The sequence below is a fragment of the Symphodus melops genome, assembly GCF_947650265.1.
Source record: "Symphodus melops genome assembly, chromosome: 16".
NCBI lineage: Eukaryota > Metazoa > Chordata > Actinopteri > Labriformes > Labridae > Symphodus > Symphodus melops.
The window spans coordinates 19,750,938-19,772,772 of NC_136706.1; the positions used below are offsets into that span (position 1 = coordinate 19,750,938).

Below are 21,835 nucleotides of genomic sequence, written 5' to 3' on the forward strand. Positions count from 1 at the left end.
AAATACTCCATCATACAGCCCGAACAGTTGACAGAGACAACTGATTCCCAATTATTTAAATCGAAACGTTTTCAGGAGTTCTCTGTCTTAGAGTAACCATATTGCAATAGTTTACAACTTTCCCATTTCTCTACCAAAACTAATAGTGCTCCTTTAAAGTTTAGATTTAAATAAATAACTTAAGGATTTGTTTTGCTTTAAGGAATATTGCGATGTAGTTTTTAATATTAATATCTGCATTTAACAGTTTCACCTATAATAGTTTTGAAGTTAGTGGGCGTTTTATATTCAAGTGCACTGTTGTTCACTTAATGCTCTGTGTACCTTTGAATTTCCCCCGGGGACAAATCAAGTTTTTGAATTGAGTAATTAGCGCTTTTTCCCCTGATACGGGGTGCGTTTAGTCATGGCCTATAGACTACCCTCAAGTAGGTTTACAAACTGTTGGAGCCAAACTATGTGTTGCATATTTTCTTTGTTTATATATGCAGTCCCTTTACTGGGCACTATGGGGAGCCTGGGGAAGTGTTTTTTAATGAGGGCTCCAGGTGAGGTGGACAGGTGTGTGAATGAGAGCAAAAAGTTTTTCCACCGTGTCAGCCTGTGAAGAGAAGGAGAAAGTGAGTTTATTTAATTCCAATGGACGCTAGTGGTTCGTCTTATTTGTTTTGTTTGTTTTGATAATTTTTTCAAGTTGAACAATAAATGGATGAATATAACCAAAAGTACATCAACAGCCTTTTTATGTTTTTTAAGAGCTGAGCACGCGTTTGAAAACAGCGTCCACATTCAACACCAAAGTGGCCTTTCTTAACATAATAAGATTTGTTAAAATTGGTCACTACAGCAACAGTGAATTGACTTTGAGTGCAATTATTAGAACAAAAAGACTTGCGTTGAATTCACAGTTACTGTAAGACATTCAAAGCTTTACATATGAGCCAGGCAGCTAGGTGTGATTCATATTTATGATCTAATTCTCCTTTATGAGCTATTCAACAGAAGCACAAGATTTGCAGGCAATGTCCTTTTCTACATATTTTAAATATTGATCTGTAAAAAACATACCAACAAAACATAGATTACTTATTGTTTTTATTTCTCAAATAACGAGCCCATTTTGCAAACCAGTTATTTCATCAGATTGGATTTAGATTCATTGGATATAGACAAATCTCCACAAGCATTGAATACAGCCACATTCAAGTTTAATTTTAGTGTCTCCAATTAATATCGCGAGCATGTCTTTAGACTGTGGGAGGAAACCGAAGTACTCGGAGAAAACCCACGCATGCACAGCGAGAACATGTAAACGCCACACAGAGAGGCTCCTGTCAGAAGTCTTAGGGAGGTAAGGCGCAGCAGTCAAGGGAAGGCTCTATGCGAGCCAGGGATGGCAGCTGAGCTCCTCCAGAGATGGACGTAGATCAGGGTTTTTGTTGAGGCAGAGTTGCAGCAGGTCCTGGCAACTTGGCGACAAATCCTTCCTGATTGTCATTTTGCCGTCAAGAAAACTTGGGGTCTCAAAGCGATCGCTCCAGTGCAGTATGTCATACAGTACCACCCCAATTTGCCACACTGTAGTGGGTATGGCCCTGTAGGTGTTGCTCTGGTACCACTCTGGCGGGGTGTGGTCATAGGTGCCCCAAAAGATTTTGTAGGATGACTTTTTGGAAAGGCAGCTGATCCCAAAGTCGATAATCCTGACACGTGGAGAGTCAGTGCTGGTTTCAATCAGGATGTTTTCTGCCTTGATGTCTCGGTGGAAGACTTTCTTTGACTGAAGCTCTTTTGCTGCCTCTATCAGTTGTCTTAAGATTAATTTGTTCTCCTCCTCTGGCAGGGACCTGTTGTTGACCTCCATGTAATCAAAAAGGTCAACTGCAGGCACGGGACGCTCCAGGACCAGGATGAGCTCCTGTTCCAGATCGTAGTAGTCGAGCAGGGAAACAGCAGCAGATTGACCAGCTTTTATTCCATGGGACAGCTTAAGCATTATAGCCACCTCCAGAGGAAGCATCTTCTTGTTCTTCTTGTCACTTTCAAAGAAGACATTTTCCCTGGGGATATGCTTAATAGCCACTGGGACATGATCCTCTCTCCTGAAGCCAGCATAAACAGAGGCGTTACCTCCAGCTCCCAGTTTGTCCAGTTGCAGGTACTTTGTCTCAAACGCTTGTCTGCTGGTTTCCCCAGTGGTTGCAGTTGTTTTCTTTTCCTTCTTGGAAGCTTCCAATGAGGATATGACGGCTTTCACACAACTATCTTCCTGTTCACAGACTTTCAATTTCTTTCTGGGTCCATGATTTTCTTCAGGAAGTTTCCTCTTCACCGTAGTGAAGTCCTCTAAGACCACAGGATCAGAGATCTTCAGCCTCTTTCTGATGCCTCCATCTTCTACCTTGGAAGCCTTTCTCTTTCTGGTTTTTTGGTCTGCATAGCCAGACATATAGACCCTCAATTTCTGTATAATGCCAGAACCATTCTTGTGAGAGTTCACTGACATCCGAGCAGATGGAGGATGAACAGTTGTAGACATTGGGGAAACCGATTCAGAATCAAAAGAGCTCATGTTGAAGTCGTATGGGGTTTGAACACAGTGAGCTGACACGAACGACAACAGTAACACTTGTGAATATTGTTTGTCTGTGAGTTAAACTTTAAGATCAAAGCCTGGAATCTTCGAATATGCTTTGATTATGAGGTCATAAAACACTCTTAATATTCTAGAATGGTGCTGACTGTTTGTGTGTGTTTTTAAGGTTAATAAAGTTGTACAAAACAATTTATATATTCTTAATGACTATAACTCATTTTGTATTTCTTAAATTATCTTTTTTTATTCATCTTATTTTTTTCAATCCTAATGAAATCAAAATTAAATGTTGGATACCAGGGTGGATGCAATGTTTGCAGAAGACAAATATTCTTAAATTGCCCCCAGCTGGACCCCCTGCCGTTTGCAATCTGTACACTAAACATAAAGTTAATTATTCGCACTAGTACAGAGAGTCAAAGGAATGATACAAAATAACATCATGTGACACGATGTAATCGTTGCAACGAAATGGACCCGAAATGCCAAACTTCACAATGACATTGGAGCGATCCCACAACAAAAATATTTTAGGTGTGTACACAGCTTTATGAGCAGATTGACGTTTTAAATCTTATGTTGAAATACGGTCAGTAGGTGGCAGAAATACTCCATCATACAGCCCGAACAGTTGACAGAGACAATTGATTCCCAATTATGCGCATCGCCCATGTTAACAATAGCCTATGAAGTGGTTTTGATTCCTTTTCCTGATTGATCTATGGGACCTTTTCATTGTCAATAAGCCCAGGTGTTTAAATTGTCGATAAAGAGGTTGATTTTTTTGAAGGATTATCTGTAGTTAAAAATACCCCAACCATAATCCCAATTAAAATGGGCAATTCATAAAAGAAGGACACTAAAAACCTCAAAATAAAAAATAAAATAAAAAAAACCCTATATTCGGCTACCATTTTTCTAACTCAACTCAAGCTGTGTATTGGAAGTGGAAATACGTAAAACAGATAGCTGTTAACATTTGGCCATTTGTAACGTGTATCAAGGGGACATCAAATTGATCCTCGTAACTTGATTTAGAAGAAATGGTAGTTTACTGTGTGGTTTACAATAGTCAAGACGGAATGATATGAATATAGAAAATAACTTAATAGAAGAATATAGTTTAGATAAATACACGTATCCTACTTACAGGGCTTATTATCATTATAGTTTGTATTGAATAGTTTGAACGTTAGGTAGTGTAACTCCTCCTTACCTGTAGGTGGCGTAAATGCACCAAAACGTTGTTTGTCAATCGCCAGAAAACCTCAAAGAGAAGAAGAAGAAGCTCATCGGAGGACTGAACGTGTAGAGGAGTAGGTAGCTCTCACCGTCACAAGTAAGTACATTGGCATAAATCTTTGCTCCTTTTGTTTTTAGATGAAAGTCTCACAGGTACATGACCTGGCAGGCTTTTCATCTCATCTGGAAATATAAATGTGCACCTTTATTCTTCACAGGCAAGGTGACACACACACATGTTCTCGTTGTAGGTTAACTGGAAGTTAAAATGCTTCAAACACACCTGTACATGTTAACATGTGGCTGTTTTAACATGTACAGATGTGTGAAGGTCGTGTCTGTATTTAACAGGGACGACTTGTCTTCTTCAAACTGCACTGAAGCTTTCGTTTCTGCTACACAAGTAAAACTAAGGTCATGAGTTTGAACTCGGTAGAACATATAGAAAGAAGTATCATGTGAGGATGTGCATTAAGTTCACTTATTACTATGTTCTTTTTTCAACTGCTAAATGTAAAAACATATTTGAGCATGTTATTACAGATTAGCTTCTTCTGTTTGTGGTTAAGCTATTGCTGTGTAAAACATGCTTGAAAACCTGTAACATGTGCTTGGACAGAAAGATCAGATAATCCACACTGAACATACAGAGTCACAAAGTCAGTTAATTTTGTATTATGACTGACTGAACATCATGGGCCCTTGCGAGTGTTTACATTTGTTCGCTTTGACTCATCCAACCTAAGTATATGAGAAGGTATGTTGTAAAATGTGCTGTTGGGACAGAACTCTGCACCTTGCTTATTCATCAGCGAGACCGAGCTCAGCTGCTGTTTAGAGAAGCAGCATCACGCATGCCTGCTCAGTTTTTACAGGGGGCGAAGCTGAGATGAAAAAAACAAGGCTGAGAGAGCTGTGCTTTGTCTCTGCTTGTGAAGCCAAGTCAAAAACAGAACCCCGTCTCTTCTGTGTCTTCCTCCCGTGTTTCCTCTCACTCGTGTTCGCTCTTTGTCTCAGGGGAAAGATGCAGACACCGGCGGAGTCGATCCTCCACAGCGGCTATTTCCACCCGACGCTCCGATACTGGCAGACCTGCGCTGCTGACTTAAGACCAGACAATCTGATCTACCCTATCTTCATCACGTAAATGACTTTTGTTTACTGCAATGACTTCCAAATACTAAATCACATTAATTAAAAACAAGAGCTAAAGAGATCCACCTGTGCAACAGTGAATTGACTTTGAGTGCAAATCGTTTGACGCTGTCTTCCCCATAATAATCTTAGTTTGTCTCACTCTCTGCTACAGAGACAGTGAAGATGCTGTTGAGCCCATCGGCAGCCTGCCTGGACAGGCGAGGTAAGAATGATCACATCCAGCCACAACCGTGTCAACATGCAAACTGCAGGTTCAGATATTTACAACAACAACAAAGAAAACTAAACCTGTGTGCGTTTCACAGAACCGCTAAGAGGCATGTGCTCTGTTCAAAGTTTCATCAGTGTTGTTCAGGGTTCATTTGAATCAAGATTACATGAGTCACACGGTGCCACACTGCAGCTGCGATCCCATCGAGGGTGTTGTCTTCTGATAAAAGCAGTGAAGCAGGGTGGACCCTGAGCCAAACGCTGGACCTGGTCCAAGATAAGACGGAAATCCGTTGGACCTTTTATTCCTCACTCAACAGAATCTTCACAGTTTTTCTTTGTTTTAAGATATTCCCCGTCTCCTCTTGAAGTCGTAAAGACTTCGGTACCTGCTGGTTTAATTATTATGTTACTATCATATAGAAAATCCAACAATGTTTCTGTTATTTGTATTACATTTTCCATGAATACGATGTGAGGCATTGGATTATGTCAGCTGCCTTTCTATGTATTTGTTTGAAAGAGCCTTTTTTTTTTTTTCTATCTAACATTCATTCACAGATACGGAGTGAACAAACTGGAGGGCATGTTGAAGCCCCTGGTGGAGAACGGCTTGAAATGCGTGCTGATTTTTGGTGTCCCTGCAAAGATTGAGAAGGTACATAAACGTCTGACACGCTGTCATCTTTGCTTTTTTTCTTTCATGGAATAAGCTGTCTGCTAGCACTTTTGCATTAGCTTTCATTATTTCAAAACCCGTGGAATGCGCTTCCTCTAAATTTTCGATCGGTCGACTCCTGTGAAATTTTTATGAGGCAGTGAAAAACACTTTTATTCAGACAGGCTTTTGGTTGACCAGTAGCTGCTTTATTCTATTTTGTGTATATATATATATATATATATATATATATATATATATATATATATATATATATATATATATATATATATATTTATATATTCATGTTTATTGTGTCGATCCCTCAGACGTCAGTTATCAGACACTTGTGGAAAAGATTTATAACTGGAAAGACACGTGTGCATGAGTGCTCGTCACCTCTTCACAGTCTGTATGTAATCTATACAGCGCACTCTCACACAAAGAGAACTGCTCATGTCATACAGTCACACTCTGGTGAATACATCGACTAATATGGGCACATATCTGTGTCTGGGATAAAAATGAACCGATAACAATATTTCCTTGATATTCTGAAGCCTCTCATTTTTAATCAAATGGCTGAATGTGCAACAATTGAATTCACCTGGGCCTGTTTAAGTCGCAGTATAAGAATAAGGCTTTCCACCGTGTTAATAATGAATTGAACAAAGGCTTGTTATCTTCCACAGTGCAGGCTGTCCGAGCACAAGATGAATGCCCATGGTGTTTTTTCCGTTGAATAAGATACTGAGCTTGTTTGTTGACATGTCATGCTCTCTTCCTGTTAGGACGGCCGAGGCTCAGGTGCTGACAAAGATGACACGCCCGCTGTCTTGGCCGTAAAAAAGATCCGATCTATGTTCCCCGAGCTGCTGGTGGCGTGCGATGTCTGCTTATGTCCCTACACGTCACACGGACACTGTGGTCAGTATATCATTGGATGCATTACCTTCAGTTCATTTCACTTAGAGAGCACAAAGAAAGTAGGAAGTTATGTGCAGCATATATTTGGGGATTCCCTTTTTTCAATGAGTTTCCTGTTCTTTTTCTCTGCAGGTATCCTGAATGACGACGGCACTCTGAACAATGACGCCAGCTGCCTGCGCTTGGCAGAAGTGGCGGTGGCCTATGCCAGAGCTGGTAACTCTTGTTTCTTGCTTTTAAAGGTTTTTTTTTTGTCCTCAAACGTGAAGCAATAAGCTTGGCTTCTTTCTTCTTCTCAGAGGTTTTAAGATCGTGAAAGGAGCTTTCAAAGAATGCAGATGTCCTCGTCTTGCCCTTTAGAAAGCACCCGTGTCGAGTCGACCTGTATTTCCTCATATCTTGTCATCTTTTTTGTCCTTTCTGATTTTGACTCGGTCGTGCTTGGTTTTTCTTTCTTCACTAACAAATCAATAGATCCCACCAGACATGTAGGTTATTATTGAAGCATAACAACCCTGTCACTTTTATTACGACCAGCCGAGAGGAAACCAGCTGTAGCACAACAGTGACCCTGTCCTTCCTCAGAGATAAACCACAACTTAAACACATTTTCAGTCCACTAGAAGGTTCATTAACAAGAAACACCAAAACTAAGAAATCTTCATGGAGAGCGCCGGCAAAATTATAAACAGAACATCCAAGTGAAATCCCAAACTACCTTACTGAAATACAGTGAATAAAATACAGGCTTCTTGCTTAACTCCCTGACAGGAAAGCAGGAGAAAGGATTGATCAAAAGAAAAGGCTTCTCTCCCTTACATCACAATACTGAGTGAACAACATAAACAAACTTGATTTAACAAACGCACATTTTCAAAAGCGAACACGTCTCTCTTTGGAGGTGAGAGACGAGGGCAGCGCTCAGCTTCCCTCAGCTGTCCTCCAATACGATGCAAGAACGCAGCACCAGCTCCTCTCCAATCAGAGGCCGGCGCATCATCAGCGTTTCCCCAATCCAGGGTGGGCACCGACAACGCAACACAGACGCACAAACAGAAGCCCCATAATAACAACTAACACTTTAAATACACGTATGACTCAGTCATTACACTTCATGATGTTGTATAGAACATCTGATCATCATCAAGCAATGAAGGACTTGCACGTTGGGTTTCTCTATATTTTATTCATCAGATAAAAAAATCCAAACTTGCAGGGTATTTTGAAGCTTTAGTGACAGACGTCAGATTTTCTTTGTGTCGCTCTGCAGGTTGTCACATCATCGCTCCCTCTGATATGATGGATGGAAGAGTCAGAGCCATTAAACAGGGTCTTTTATCCAATGGGTTTGGAAACAAGGTAAAGAAATGAAAAGGTTTGAAGATGCTCGTGTAGACGAGATTAGAGAAATGAAGAATAGAACAATAGTTAGTAATAAGAAATATACTTTTGATAAAGCAGAGTAAAGTCATTAAACACAACTGTTGTATTTGTTTAGGACTGTTTAGTCACATTTTGAGTGTGATTGGTTAAAATAAACAAACTGCACTGTGTTCACGATCATGCCATGGTGTCCATCTATTTAACTCTGAGGAGATACAGGTGTGTCAAGCTTTATAAATCAGACATTGATGCACAATTAAAATACTTGTTAGCAGGAGCAGTTTTTAGTTTTGATCTTTCACTTGATTTCTTAACAATTGAAAAAAAAAAAGATATATAACCAACTGTATTACTAATGACACAAATGTAAAATAAAGTTGTTGTTTCATAGCACATTTGTCTTTTCCTTTTCCAGGCTTCAGTGCTGAGCTACAGTGCAAAGTTTGCCTCCTGTTATTACGGTCCATTCAGGTAAGTAAACGCTGCAGGGTCAGATCAGATCGCCATAAGGAGGCGCTAACAACAACAACCCCCATATTGACCCTATGAATTGACATAAAACACCACCATAAAACCAGAGGATTTATAATAAGGGGACAAACAACTTCCTGATTCAACAAAGATCAATCCATAACTCATGCAACAAAACACAACAACACTCAATCCCAACTCCTAAAGCCTCCTGAACTCAGCACAGGGCTTCAAGCAGTGAGGCTACGTGAGAAGGAACAAACAGCACGTGGAACAACATACAGGTGTAAAAAGTAAGTCTGTTCTGTGTTGTGACTGTCTACACAGAGACGCTGCACAGTCCAAACCTGCGTTCGGGGACAGACGCTGCTATCAGCTGCCTCCCGGAGCCAGAGGACTCGCCCTTCGAGCTGTGGTCAGTTAAGTGTGGATTTATTTGGGTAACAGACATTGAGTGGAGATGTGTGTGGAAGCTCTGACACATGCTCTGTGGTGCAGGAGAGAGACGTGAGAGAAGGAGCTGATATGCTGATGGTCAAACCTGGTCTGCCTTATCTGGACATCGTAAGAGAAGTCAAGGACAAGGTCTGTAGTTCAGTCAATTAAGAATGTTACAAAAGTGCATTTTAGAATATGAGCTCATTTTTAAGAAACACCCATAATAATAATAATAATGACTGGAAAAAGTGTCAACATTGTCGAAAACCTTGCTTCCTTTCATGGGTCTCTTCAGTTCCCCACTCACCCCCTCGCGGTGTACAACGTGTCAGGAGAGTTTGCCATGATCTGGCATGGAGCTCAGGCCGGAGCGTTTGACCTGCGGGCTGCTGTGATGGAGGCCATGACCGCCTTCCGCAGGGCAGGTGAGAAAGGCGGGTTATTGTTCAGGTCACAGAAACAATTGACGTGCCCATAGTGACATTTGATGGAAGCTTTACATGCGCTGCACTCGAGAAAATGTCCACACGTACCGTAGACGTGTGGAGGTGCGTATAAAGATATAAACAACAGAATTAGTTGACCAAGTCGACCTTGACCATTTGTAGAAGTTAGCAATGCAGCTCACTCTCCATATTTGGGATGTACGTGTAAGGACTGTACAGAGATGATAGGATTGTGAAAATACTGTACATCTATCAGGGCTCTACTTCCAGTCCAAGCTAGCAACACATGAAAACAGATGTAAATAAGTCTTTAAAAAAACACTTTTAACTACATATTTGAGAAAATAATGAGGAACAAAGAATTAGAAACATTTGAGAAGCTCCAAACTGTTATCTGCATGTAAAATATTGACTTAGTTATACCCTTTTGTCCCTAAACTGCTTTTCATCTTGCCTGGTCCTTTTGTGTGTCATTACCCAAAGAAACCACACGGGGGTGTCAGCGTGCCAATACTGAGTGGTTTGTTCTCTCTGACATGCTCCACTGTGGTACAGATAGACGTTTCTGAGAGTGTAGATATCTGTACTGTAGATGCAGATACAATAACCTGACTTGATGCTAATAGTTACTCCGACCCCTGTGATTACAGGTGCTGACATCATCATCACCTACTACACCCCTCAGCTGCTCAGCTGGCTGAAGGAGTAAAGAACAAATACCTGAGGCCAAAGGATGGACCTAGAGACAGACCAACAGACGGACTCCTTTAAGAGTGCAAACCTGCTTTTCACTCAGTCATTCTAACAGACTGCACTAAGGGGAAATAAATCAATAGAAGATGCAACCACTTATTTGTTTCTGTTCGGTTTTGGGATTTAAGTTTGTGTTTATCTGTGAAATATTTTTTAAACAGTCTTGTATGAGTCATACTTTGTGTAAACACTTTTTAAGGGCTAAGACGGAGCTGAACAGTGAGAATGTAGAAGTTCACAAACTTGTCTGCATTAATCATCTCTATAACGCGATTATAGAAAATATATTTTTATTGGTCGTGGCCAAACAGGATTCTGATGTACATGTTGCTGCTGTATGAGCTGAACGCTTTAGCACTGTTATCACCTCACAAGCTCTTATTGACTACAGAAAATAAATAAAATGAACAGTTCATTTAAATCCAGAGGAGTGTGTGTGTTATTTAAAGATACAGCAAACCTGGAATTAGTGTGCTACTCCTATTTAAGTTAACTTGTTCAAACGTGATATAGAAGTTATTGGATTTTTAACTGTTTAAACATCTGTTGGATATTACTTTAATTTTAAAAACATGGATTTATGTACATTCAGGCTTGTTGAAAGGTTTCCATTAAAAACTACAAATACAACATCTTTTACACTAATTAGCTAAAAACAGATTTGTATAAAATAAGTCTATGAATTATTTAGGGATCAAAACAGTCAAATTAATATTTAAAAATGTAAACCTGTATTACAGCAATAAACATTTCAGCAGAATTTTAAAGAATATTTCATTGCTGGTTCTGATTTCAGTGTATCAACTTTTTCATAGAAAGCCATTTGATATTCATGCCTCTTTATGTTCACTTTTCTACCACAACTTGCCCACTGATTGGTTAATTCAGGGGTGTCAAACTCCAGTCCTGCAGGGTCGGCTTCCTCAGACTGTTAGACGGCTCTCTGCTCCAACGCAGCTGAATCCAATGAGTGACTCGTTATCAGGCTTCTGCAGAGCTTGATGACAACACATTGGTTTAAAGCAGGTGTGTTGGAGCAGGGAGACGTCTAAAAGTCTCAGGTATCTGGCCCTCGAAGACTGGAGTTCGACACCGCTGGGTTGATTGATTTATCCCATCCAATTATTTTTGTACAGCACATTTCATACAATCAAAACTCAATGCACTTACAGAAGACAAAGAAAAAAACACAATACAAACTATTTAAATGAAATGAACAAATGGATTCAAGACCTTACTTTAAATAAAAACACATTTTGTAAAAAGAGCTTGCTCCATCCCATACAACACAGACATACTGTACATAGCCTACACTGGTTTCTATAGAGCGCTCACAGGGACCATACACCAACCATGTCTGTCTAACATGTACACCTGACCCACACACATACAAAGATAAACTAGCAACCAGAGGCAAGAGAGAAAAGCAATGTTTTAAGACCGCTTTTAAAAGAAGTTAAAATGACAGGATTTACATATCCTACTATCCAATGAGTTTCCCTTGGGTAATATTTCAATTAAAATCCAGCAGGTAGAGCTGTTTAATGACTGGCATGCTGTTATGCATTATCCCAGTATCAATATGTGGCAGCTACTGATTAGACAATTAAAGCACCTGAGAGCTTATATCAGATAAAACTCTGTAATAAACCATTGCAAGCCCACCTGCTTATAACTGATGACCGTCCCTTTAAAACCCGTAAAACCATTAAAAGATGCACATTAGCCTCATTCACATAACCCAAATGCTCAGCAGTTTTACTTGCACTAAATACTGTCGACGTTTGACCCTTCATGACCGACAGGGGGCGACAACAGCCAATTTTGAGATGCGTAATTAAACACTGCAAAAAAAGTAGACCAATGACTCTTTTAAAACGTAATTAAGCCTTTCGCACTTTACTTCACAGTCAGAAGCTTTATTAAATGTAAACAACTTGGTTTGCTTTACACACGTGCTACTCGTATTGACGGCGCTAAATCATTTGTTTGTTCAAATTTAAAAGTCAGTCATGACGTATTTTGAAAAAAAAGGAAAGCCTGGAATATTGATCATGATAAGATACACAGAAACTTCATCAACGTCACTTAAAAGTAGCCTACTGTAAATATTGGATGACTTGCCCCAGGAATACATCTTTTTTTTTTTTTTTAAACTCATTGGTCAACAGATTGATGTCAGTGATCATTTCTTACAGTGTGTGACGTGCGTGGGCCGAGCACAGGGCTGCTCTGATTTAACTTGCAGTCTCTGGATGAATGTTATCACTCTCCGACAGGACGTCAGTGTGTGGACCCGCTGCGCTCGGAAAGAGGATTTAGGAAACACCGGAACTTCATTTGAGGTGGATTTACGCACTGGAGACGCATGACACAGCCGGGCTGGAACGACTTGATAATGCTTTTACCCACTTTGTTTGACTATTGAGAAAGAGGGAAGGAGGCAGAAAGCGAGGAAGACGGATACTTAGGAGTTGATGTGAGGGTGCAACAGCCGGCTGTGTGTCCTCCTCAAGCGGTGCGCTCCTCGTGCCCGTACTTTTCTCTCTGACACTTCTCTGGGACGCGACATGGGATGCAGAAGCGCGCTGGGATGCTGCCTGCTCGTGGCGTTGTCCTTCTGCTTCCTCCATGGCTGCACAGGTAACATCACCGTGGCGGTGATGCTTCCGGATAACCACCACAAGTACCCGTGGGCTCTGCCGCGCGTCTTCCCAGCCATCCTCATGGCACACGAGGACATTCACAGTAAACACGGACTGCTGCTCGGCCGTACCATTAACATCTTGAATTTCAGTACGGAGGATCCCTTGGTAGGCTCGTGCGCAGCGAGCCAGGCGCAGGTGGTGGCTGTGGACGCGAAGCTTTACATCCGCCCGGACGCTTTTTTTGGACCCGGGTGCGTGTACCCGCTCGCCTCCGTGGGGCGATTCGCGTCCCACTGGAAACTCCCGCTGATCACCGCCGGAGGACCAGCGTACGGCTTCGATAAGCTTGATGAATACCGGACCATCGTGCGCAGCGGACCTTCCACCACCAAGCTGGGTGACTTCGCCAACGTCCTGCACACGCACTTCAACTGGACGTCCCGCGCCTTGGTGATCTACCACGACCTGCGGGAGGACGACCGGCCGCACTACTTTCTGTCAGAGGGAATCTACCTAAACCTGAAGGATGAGAACATCACGGTGGAGGCCCAGCCATACGAGGACGACGTTAAGTACTACAAGGATATCATCACGTTCATGAAGGAGCGCGGGAGAAGTAAGTGCATATGCCTACTTATTAAGAGAAATGTCTAATGTATATATATGTATATTTTTGTCATGGCAGCAGGCACATAAACTCTGGTGCCAACTCCACAAAGACGCAAATGTGGACCTATGTGGTTTCTAAAGAAAAACAGAAGGCCTAACATTTACAATTTAGAAAAGAAAACGTTTTAATTGACTGTTTGCATCATATGTCTGACATAGTCTTGAAATGAAGCAGATCACCATCTGGTCATTGTAAAGATAATGTCAGCGGATGGAGAAGGAAGTTCCTTTTAAACTGAGGATCACACTTTTGTTATTTTGTGTCTTCAGTCGCCTACACGCAGATCTCTCTTCTTTTAATAAGTGTCGACCTGAAGCAGAAGCAGACATATGTACTTCATCCTGCAGTGGGAGATTCCTCTCCTACACAATGAGGTCACAGTGGAGTTGTTTTTTCAAAGCAGATACACAGAGAGGTGGACTGGAAAAGGTGCAGAGAGAAGCTTGTTTATTCCGGAGTTATTACACAGGAATGTTTAGGCTGTGGGCAGTCTGCTGCTTTACTGCCTCAGGAAGACCATCACTTGCGTGTTTTTAAAGAGTGAGAGGGGGGAACGGGCTGAGATCAAATGGGTGCCCTCTTAGCCCAAACATGCCCGGCAGGTTTAACCAAACTTAACTGAAGTTGACACAAGTTGACTTTTTGAATTGTAACTTGTAGTTAGAAAAGTTTCGGGAAGAGACCAAATATGTCAGGCTCAAGTTTTGGGAAACATGCAATCAAAACTAGAAATGTGTATGAAATGATGCATCACACTATTTCTATATCTGTAGTAATACTTCTTGGAGCTCAGGGTTGAAATTTTCACTCATTGGAAACTTCATACAGCTTGGAGAATTGCTGGAACAGAAAGATACAGAATATATATGATGCTGCCAGCTGTGTTGAATAATACATTTCCATTTTATAGCTTCTTAAGGAGCACTAAAAGAAGGGAAACAAATGGTTAATGGAATTGATTTTGGGGAAAAAAAGGCAAACAGTGATTTCCTTTCTACAAACAAACTGTCAAACTGTGTTTTTGTAGAAACATTCATCTCACAGCAGTGTGGCTGTTAACTCGCTCGTCACTGTTCTCTCTTTAAGTTTAATTAACTGGAAACATTGTGAGGCTGACTTAATCATTACTGCTGTTGTGAAATGTTAATTGTCTGACTGAGAGTCAGCGTGTGCAGCTTGTTTGTGTGTGAGAGGAGACAGACGCACAGCTGAAGCTGATGAATCCATCATTACGATAAACGCTGGTAAAATGTGATTCTTCTTTCTTGCTTATGATGAATTACGATTATGATTAATTATTATTTATGATTTATGATGAATAATTCAATTTCCATTCCTTTTGTAGCTCAGCTATGAGATGTAAGGAGATATTATTTTGTGGTTTCCAGGTTGATTCAAACATCCATTTGATGTACCCTTTTTTTTTGCAATGATAACAATATTTCCCCAAACAAATAGCTTCACATCTGAAAAGTAAATGTTTATTCTTTCCCAGATTTATCAATCAATTATTGAAACTACTTCATCAATTGCACTCTGGGGAAATTGGCCAAGAGCAGCTTGTCCATAAAAAACACAAAACAAAGCCCCATAAACCAGAAAACATGCAATTAAAATACACAAAAAAGGTTAAAATAGACGTAGAAAGCACTGATAACGAACGCTCCTGGTAGAACGATTAAATGAGCAGAGTGTAAAGAAAGAGAAAAGCTTAGAATCCTTGAGAACCTTTGAAAAAGATTGAAAGAAACGTATAGGGACATAAATCATGAAATAGTCTTTGGATGTTTGTCATGGTTTGGTTTATGTTTTATTTGAGTGTTTTAAATTCTGTTTTATGAATTCCCAAGTGTTGCTCGTTTTCTCTTGTGTTTCTAAGTTCAGTCTTCAGTGTTTCCTGTTATAAGTTGTAGTTCTGGTCTTCACTGTTGTCACATTTCTTGCCTCTCTGTGTTTGCCTCCTGTCTTGATTAGCCTGAGTGTCCTCACCTGTCTCATTAGTCTCACCTGCGTCTGATTACCTCATGTCTATTTAGTCGTGTTTCTTGGTCTATGTCGGTTCATTGTTTCTTACTGTCTGTGGTAACCTGTTGTATGTTGGATGTTCATGGTCAGTCTTTTCAGTTTTTCCATGTGTCTTTGGTGTTTTCTCGTTTTAGATTTTGTTTTGGAAAGTAAATTTTGTTTTGACCTTCTTTAATTAAATCATTTTTTGTATTTACTGCAATCATGTCCTGCTACATGTTTTTTTTTAAATCCGTGATCATAAAAAAGTTGGTATGACTAAAATTATATGACTCAAATCCTGAAGTAATTCTAAAGATAAAACACAAATACCTCTATTTAACTGCCACTGACATAAAAGTACAAACACGTTCATCATGCTTTTTGTAGTGGATAGAAATGAAAGATAACAACATATGAATCAAGAGAATAACTGCAGAAAAATTCAATGTTTGATTCTTCTCAGAGCAGTCAGGGGTATTATGTGTTCCTGTTAGACTGTACGAAAAGCATTAGCTTTAGTCATAGTGCAATATCAAATCATCAGAAATTGGAGAGGCAATAAATACATTATTTAGAGTTTGTAAAAAAAGAAACATGTCCAGAACATGCCTAACTTTTAATTGCTATCTGGAGAATTTGCTGATAGTAAGAAAAGACTTCAACATCCTGACGTATTTGAGACAAGAGGGGAAGATAGTTATCAGTCTTATGTGTGCTTTAAGGCGCTAAGTAGCTGGAGGTTAACTAGCTTAGCATAAAATACTGTTTGCAAGGGGAAAACTGCTTTATAATACAAGAAGAACAAATATAACAAACGTGTTGCATCTGAAATATAAATAAGTATATTTTTTAAGAGGACCTTTTATGGAGGAATCATTTCTCGATAAACATCAACCAGGTGCAGGGAGTTTGTTCAGCGTCCTCAGGGCTTGGCATTACATCGAGGTTCATTAAACCCTTACAGCAGAGTCAAACACACTGTTTATCATGTGCACAAAGTTCAGGGATATTGTGTGTTCCTGTTAGACTGTATGCTTAGGAAAGACATTAGCATCCGTCATAGTGCAAAAACCAAACCTTAACCATCGCAGTCGTATCAAATACTATTTAAAATACTTTGCAGTTGTGCTTTGACAGAGACTGACAAACAAACAGGATTTACATGAGAACACTTGAAGAAGTTGTTTTGGACTGTAACTCACCATGACGTAGCTTGGCCTTTCGTTTTAAGAACATGTTGGCTCCTGTACAGGCTCATATAGTTCACTGGAACCCTTATGAATTAAAATGTTAAAAGTAATACCAAAAGCCATATTTATACAACTTTTATTGTGAAATTGGACTGAAGTCAAGGGTACTGAAGATTTTAATGGGGAAAGAAGTGCGCTTGTTCCCTCGGAAATGTTTGAGTTGTAGTAAATAGGCCTCCCAGCTTTATTATTTTTCAAACTTTGTCATTAACTTATTTGTTTCACCATACAGTAAATCCAATGTTTTCTTTTTTGATGCTCAGAAATGTATAGCCATCCTCATATACAGCTGAAGTAAATGGATGTGTAATTTTTTTCCTCTACTCCTGGGAACATTTGGAAAGAATCAATTTTAGTTCCAGCTGAACATCTCGGAGCAAGTTTCCAACCAGTAAAATGTTTGAATATTATGGTTTCTGGCAGTGTGTGAAACAAAAAGAGTTTTAAACATCTTAATTTGTTGTTACAGTAACAGCGTCAACAAACAATGCAATAAACATGGTGCAAAGGTAATTAGATGGTGGTTAAGGAGCATTGGAAAGAGGTGAAAGGTGCAAACTGCCAACATTCTCACCTTTCCAGGTGAATTATGGAGCCGTGGCAGTGATCTGGAGGTCAGGGAAGCTAATGGTTTTGTCAGGGCTTGTCCTGTTGCAGCATACTTTCGTCCTAATAGGTATCCTCCAGGCTTTCGTGTCTGTGATGTCGCGCCACCTCTGCATGGGTTCAAACGTGAAGAGGCTGAGTTGAGGTGTGAAAGGAAAACTGGGGCTTTTATTGTGAAGCCACAGATCATTGGAGCTCTGACAGCTGACCGAGTAATTGCGTGTTTTTACTGAGTGAAGCACCCCTCCCAGCACCGCATCAAATTCCCCAAATTCCTCCTTTTAATACCTGGAAAATGCAGACACAGCCAAGGACACTTTTCCAAGTTTTTAGGATTTTGATGGCTGGTTATTTTCCATTGTTTGAGACTTTGTAATGTTAACACATAGCAAAAAATGTTACTCCATTTGACAGATGGACTGAGTAGAATGGGAGAAATGAGTAGAAAAGCTTCCAAACACACAGACTCTGCAGACCCTCCAGAGCCCTGCAAGTCCCAGGCTCACTGCATGTCATTGTTTCCGTTGTCTGATAATTTGAAAAGTCATTAGGGAGACACTGTGGTCAGTGATAGAGCGGGCCGCCTTTCAACTGTTAGGGGTTTTATCTTGCAGTCACATGTCGAAGTGTCCTTGGGCAAGACACAGAAGACTGTCTAATCCAAAGGATGTAACAATACATCTTTGTCAGGAAATCACGCATAGATGGACTGACAAGTCTTCTGACAAAAAAAACAACAACAACAGGTAGAACAGACTACTGATGAGTCAGGACTAAACAAAACATGAGAGCAGCAGTCAGTAAAATCAGCTCAGTACATTTCTGAAATTGTCTTTTTTGATGCAAGAGCATTTGTTTTCTTTTACTGTCTCTCAGACGATCAATCCTCAATCAATATGAACTCCATTCAACAAACATTGTCAAGTTTGTTTTTCTTCTTGAGGACAGACCTGATAAGACAGTCGTACTGTTTACAACTCTACATCATGATGTTACATGGTGCTTTTCCAGTCTTCTGGCTACTCAAAGCAACTGTACTCCGCATGTCGCTCCTACACATTCACACCCATTCACACACTGATGGCAGAGGCTGCTATGTAAAGTGTCCATCATGAACGAATCCATCCATTCACACGCCAACAAAGAAGCAATTTAGAGTTAAGTGACCTACACAGCCGCCTCTACCACTGCTTATCCATTGTTATGTTGTTATTCAAGGCAAAAACAAAGACCTGTTGATTGCAAGAAAACCAACATCTTCTTCAAGCTGATGCCGCTGAAGTGAGCCTGTGTTTACCATCTACAGTAGGTGACTTTACAGATAAACTGAGATCTGAGTTGCGCGCCCCTTCAGGGAGATAAATGAACCAAGAAATGATGCAGTTAATTTGGCAGACAAATCTGGCGGGGTGACTTTCGCTTCCCTTCTGATCTGAATGCTTCTCCATTTGCTCAGTGGACTCTAACTGAGAAGAGAGATGTTGCCATCATTTCTAGAGGCATGCATTGCCTTCAGATTCATTTCCACGAGTGGAATGAATACAGAAACCTCATTGATCAGTATCTAAAACTTGGAAACAAAAAAAAACCATATTACCATCTGACGCCTGAATTAAAACTTTTGAGCTGCTTTTTAGCTTTGTTTCAGTGTGAGCGGAAAGCGGTTCTCTAAACGCTGTTAACACATTCCAGTGCTGTCACTTTGCCCAGTGACGCTCTCTACTCAAAGCTTTTCAGTCCATTAATGCCAAAGAAAAGGGAAACATTCATTTATGAGAGCTCGTGAATGCAATCTTTCTGTGGCTGTTGGTATTTTGAAGCGCGCAGTGAGTGATGATGAGAAGGTAACAAAAAAGAAAAAGACTCGCTGGATGGAACAATAGAAGAAGGTTTGATGAACTAGCTGTGTAATTACGTTCACTTTTGCTAAGTGTTTCAGAAACTTAGACATGGCTCATGAAAGGTGTGTGTGTGTGTGTTTATTATAACTGAGCTGGAGGACAATCTTCTGTGAAGGATGCAGCAAGAAAAACATGGTGCAGGGTCACATTATCAGGAAGGTAGCATAACAGGTGTTGCTATAGGCTGTCCTTGTGTTTGTTCACTTGCATGCAGCATCTGTGGAGTCAAAATCGTTTAATGTCCCACTTTGACACCAAGACCAAATACAATATAGTGTAATACAGAATAAATATTTCCTGCGTGTACGATGACTATAAATGTTACAAATGTGCTGTAATATGACTTGTTTCAACTCATTGAGAAGATTTGTGATCCAGGCTTTATGTTCTGCAAAATCACCTTCATCTTAAAGAGTTTTTAAAGGTATCATTTAGAGCTAGTAATGTAAGGATAGCTAGCTTGAGCGCCATCTGTCTTCATCAGAAGGATGTGAAAGCTGGGCCATTATACCCCAGGCCTCTGTCCGACAGGTCAAATAGTCATGTTGACTGAGAAGGCGTTGCTTGTTGTTATGCTCTCCAAGATGGCTAGGGCATGAGGGGAGGAACAATAACAATTGAATAGCGGGAATGAAGAAAAAAAAAAGAAAAAGACTTGGTATTTAGAAAAGCTAACAAATGATTCATAGACTTCATCCGAAAAATGACGACAACGAAGTCAAACAGTGACCAAATTAAACAACAAAATTCTAATTAACAAGAGAAACTATGGCCTCTTATCAGACAAAACCCTTCCTCCACCGAAGGAGTAAGATAAGCTCAGCTTCCACACGATCGCTGCATGACCCTCCGGCAACTGCTCTCTCCTCCTGCTTTTTATGTTGAGGACCTTTGATCGCACGTTGAGCTCAAGCAGTGACAGGAAGAGAAAATTAAACACACACACACTCACTACGGCATGTAACACTTGTTTATTTTAAGTATTTTTTTTCTTTATTTTTTTGAAAAGTCAGACCTCTTCCAATGTGGTGACATAATTCGAGTTTTCATCACATTATCTGTGTTCTTCTTTTAAAAAAAGAAAAATGGCTCAATTGTCATTTTTGAAAAAGTGCAGACGGCAACACAGTCGAGGAAAGAGTAAGGCTTTGTTCAGACTGCCACCCAAATCAGATTTGACCCCAAATCAGATCAGAATTCGATCTAATTGACTGACTGACTGTCCACATTACAAATTGCAAGTAACCAGATCCGATCTGCTTGTCCGTATTCACGTGATCTGATCCACATTGGTTTCTATGGTAACAGGTTACGCCCAATAAAAAGAACAGAAAAATGGATGACAGAGAAGTGTGATTATTTCTGATGTGAACGATCTTGTGGAGCAGTCTGTCCGCGGGCCTGTTTGTTTTGATTCTTTCTGTTTTCTTTCACTGACCAAAGTTAACTTCTGGCTTGCTGGATCTACGTCGTTGTTAGTTTTCGACGGTGTCGCCTTGAGAGTGACACAGAAGACACATTGAAGTGACCTAGACGTTCATAGGGATGTGGTTAAACTAGCTTCTCTGGCAGTAACCAATCACACCACATACGATCTGGATGTGCTAAAAATCAGATTTGGAGGTGCAATGTGAACAAGACATTAGTGCTCCTACATGCATCATCTACATGCTTTATTGTTTTTATGCCATTTAGATGATAGAGGAGGTTTGTGAGACTTACTGTGCATTCTATTCTAAATGTATTATTTTGTACATTCAAATAACTCATTTTATTTTTTTAGTTTATATTATATTCTGTTATTGCTAATAGAATCTTGAATCTGAAGCTTGCACAGAAAAATAAAAGATGAACAGTAAAAGCTGATTTTAAAAATGCAGTTCAAGCAAAAAACAGTTCGACACTTTCTTCAAGTGTCGAGAAATCCTTTAAAAAAATCCTGGATCTACATCTAAGAGAAGAAATCATTGTGGAATTCAGCACGTTGTGATACTGTATCTCGAGAAAAGCAGACAAAAACAACAATTATTAAAAAAAAATATTTCTCAAGTAACAGTCTGATTGCTTGTGATTTATCAGACTAAATTATCCAAGAGAAATCTGAATTTACGACTTAATAATAGTCTTATTGATACCAGAGGGAGATTTAGATTTAACAGATTAGGTCAGTCGCAGCGCTGATTACCATGCTGGAGTCTGTGGAACAAGCTGTACCAAACAATTTAACGTGTTTTTGTGTAAAATAACGCCTCGCAGGTCCCTGTACTGTATGGCTGTTAGAAAACAAGAGGACATTTTCCCCCCGGCTGTAGAGCACATTTATTTTGGGAGCGGTCCAGGAGACAGCAGGACTGCTTGGCGTGGTGAACCGTGTTGGAATAGATGAGAGTCGGGGTCTAAAGCAGCAGCAGACTTTGGTCTAACACAGGAGGAAATGTCTGCTAAGTGGGAGGACTGCAGGCAGTCTGACA

At 40.2% G+C, this 21,835-nt stretch overlaps 3 protein-coding genes across 5 annotated transcripts in view; 2 read left to right on the top strand and 1 right to left on the bottom strand.

Annotated features, from left to right (window-relative positions):
* Positions 1-1,378: 1,378 nt before the first annotated feature.
* Positions 1,379-2,625, bottom strand: LOC306836567 (serine/threonine-protein kinase pim-2-like; the record flags this gene model as incomplete). The annotated part of the gene is made up of 1 exon (XM_079363742.1): positions 1,379-2,625. Exon 1 carries the CDS (start codon positions 2,570-2,572, stop codon positions 1,379-1,381), a length of 1,194 nt encoding a protein of 397 aa, XP_079219868.1. The 5' UTR covers positions 2,573-2,625.
* Positions 2,626-3,833: 1,208 nt separating this feature from the next.
* On the top strand, positions 3,834-10,703 carry alad (aminolevulinate dehydratase). 3 transcript variants are annotated; one of them, XM_079364728.1, is made up of 12 exons: positions 3,834-3,935; positions 4,856-4,981; positions 5,148-5,198; positions 5,768-5,864; positions 6,656-6,791; positions 6,924-7,007; positions 8,062-8,150; positions 8,590-8,645; positions 8,973-9,060; positions 9,144-9,230; positions 9,379-9,508; positions 10,180-10,703. In XM_079364728.1, the coding sequence occupies exons 2-12, from the start codon at positions 4,863-4,865 to the stop codon at positions 10,236-10,238; spliced, it is 996 nt and encodes a 331-aa protein (XP_079220854.1). In that variant the 5' UTR covers positions 3,834-3,935; positions 4,856-4,862; the 3' UTR covers positions 10,239-10,703. The 3 variants fall into 3 exon arrangements, with proteins under 3 accessions (XP_079220854.1, XP_079220853.1, XP_079220855.1); XM_079364727.1 differs by lacking the exon at positions 3,834-3,935 and adding an exon at positions 3,948-4,056; XM_079364729.1 differs by lacking the exon at positions 3,834-3,935 and adding an exon at positions 4,043-4,061.
* A 1,592-nt stretch (positions 10,704-12,295) lies between these two features.
* Positions 12,296-21,835, top strand: part of npr2 (natriuretic peptide receptor 2) — a 61,622-nt gene continuing 52,082 nt past the window's right edge. Inside the window, 1 exon segment of the mRNA XM_079364723.1 lies at positions 12,296-13,546. Coding sequence (XP_079220849.1) covers positions 12,853-13,546 — 694 coding nt within the window. The 5' untranslated portion in view covers positions 12,296-12,852.

Coding starts and splice junctions, on each gene's coding strand:
- alad (XM_079364727.1), top strand. CDS start 4,034: ATGTGCACCTTTATTCTTCACAG. Junction 7,008..8,061: donor GGTGGCCTATGCCAGAGCTG/GTAACTCTTGTT, acceptor GTCGCTCTGCAG/GTTGTCACATCATCGCTCCC. Junction 9,061..9,143: donor GACTCGCCCTTCGAGCTGTG/GTCAGTTAAGTG, acceptor TCTGTGGTGCAG/GAGAGAGACGTGAGAGAAGG.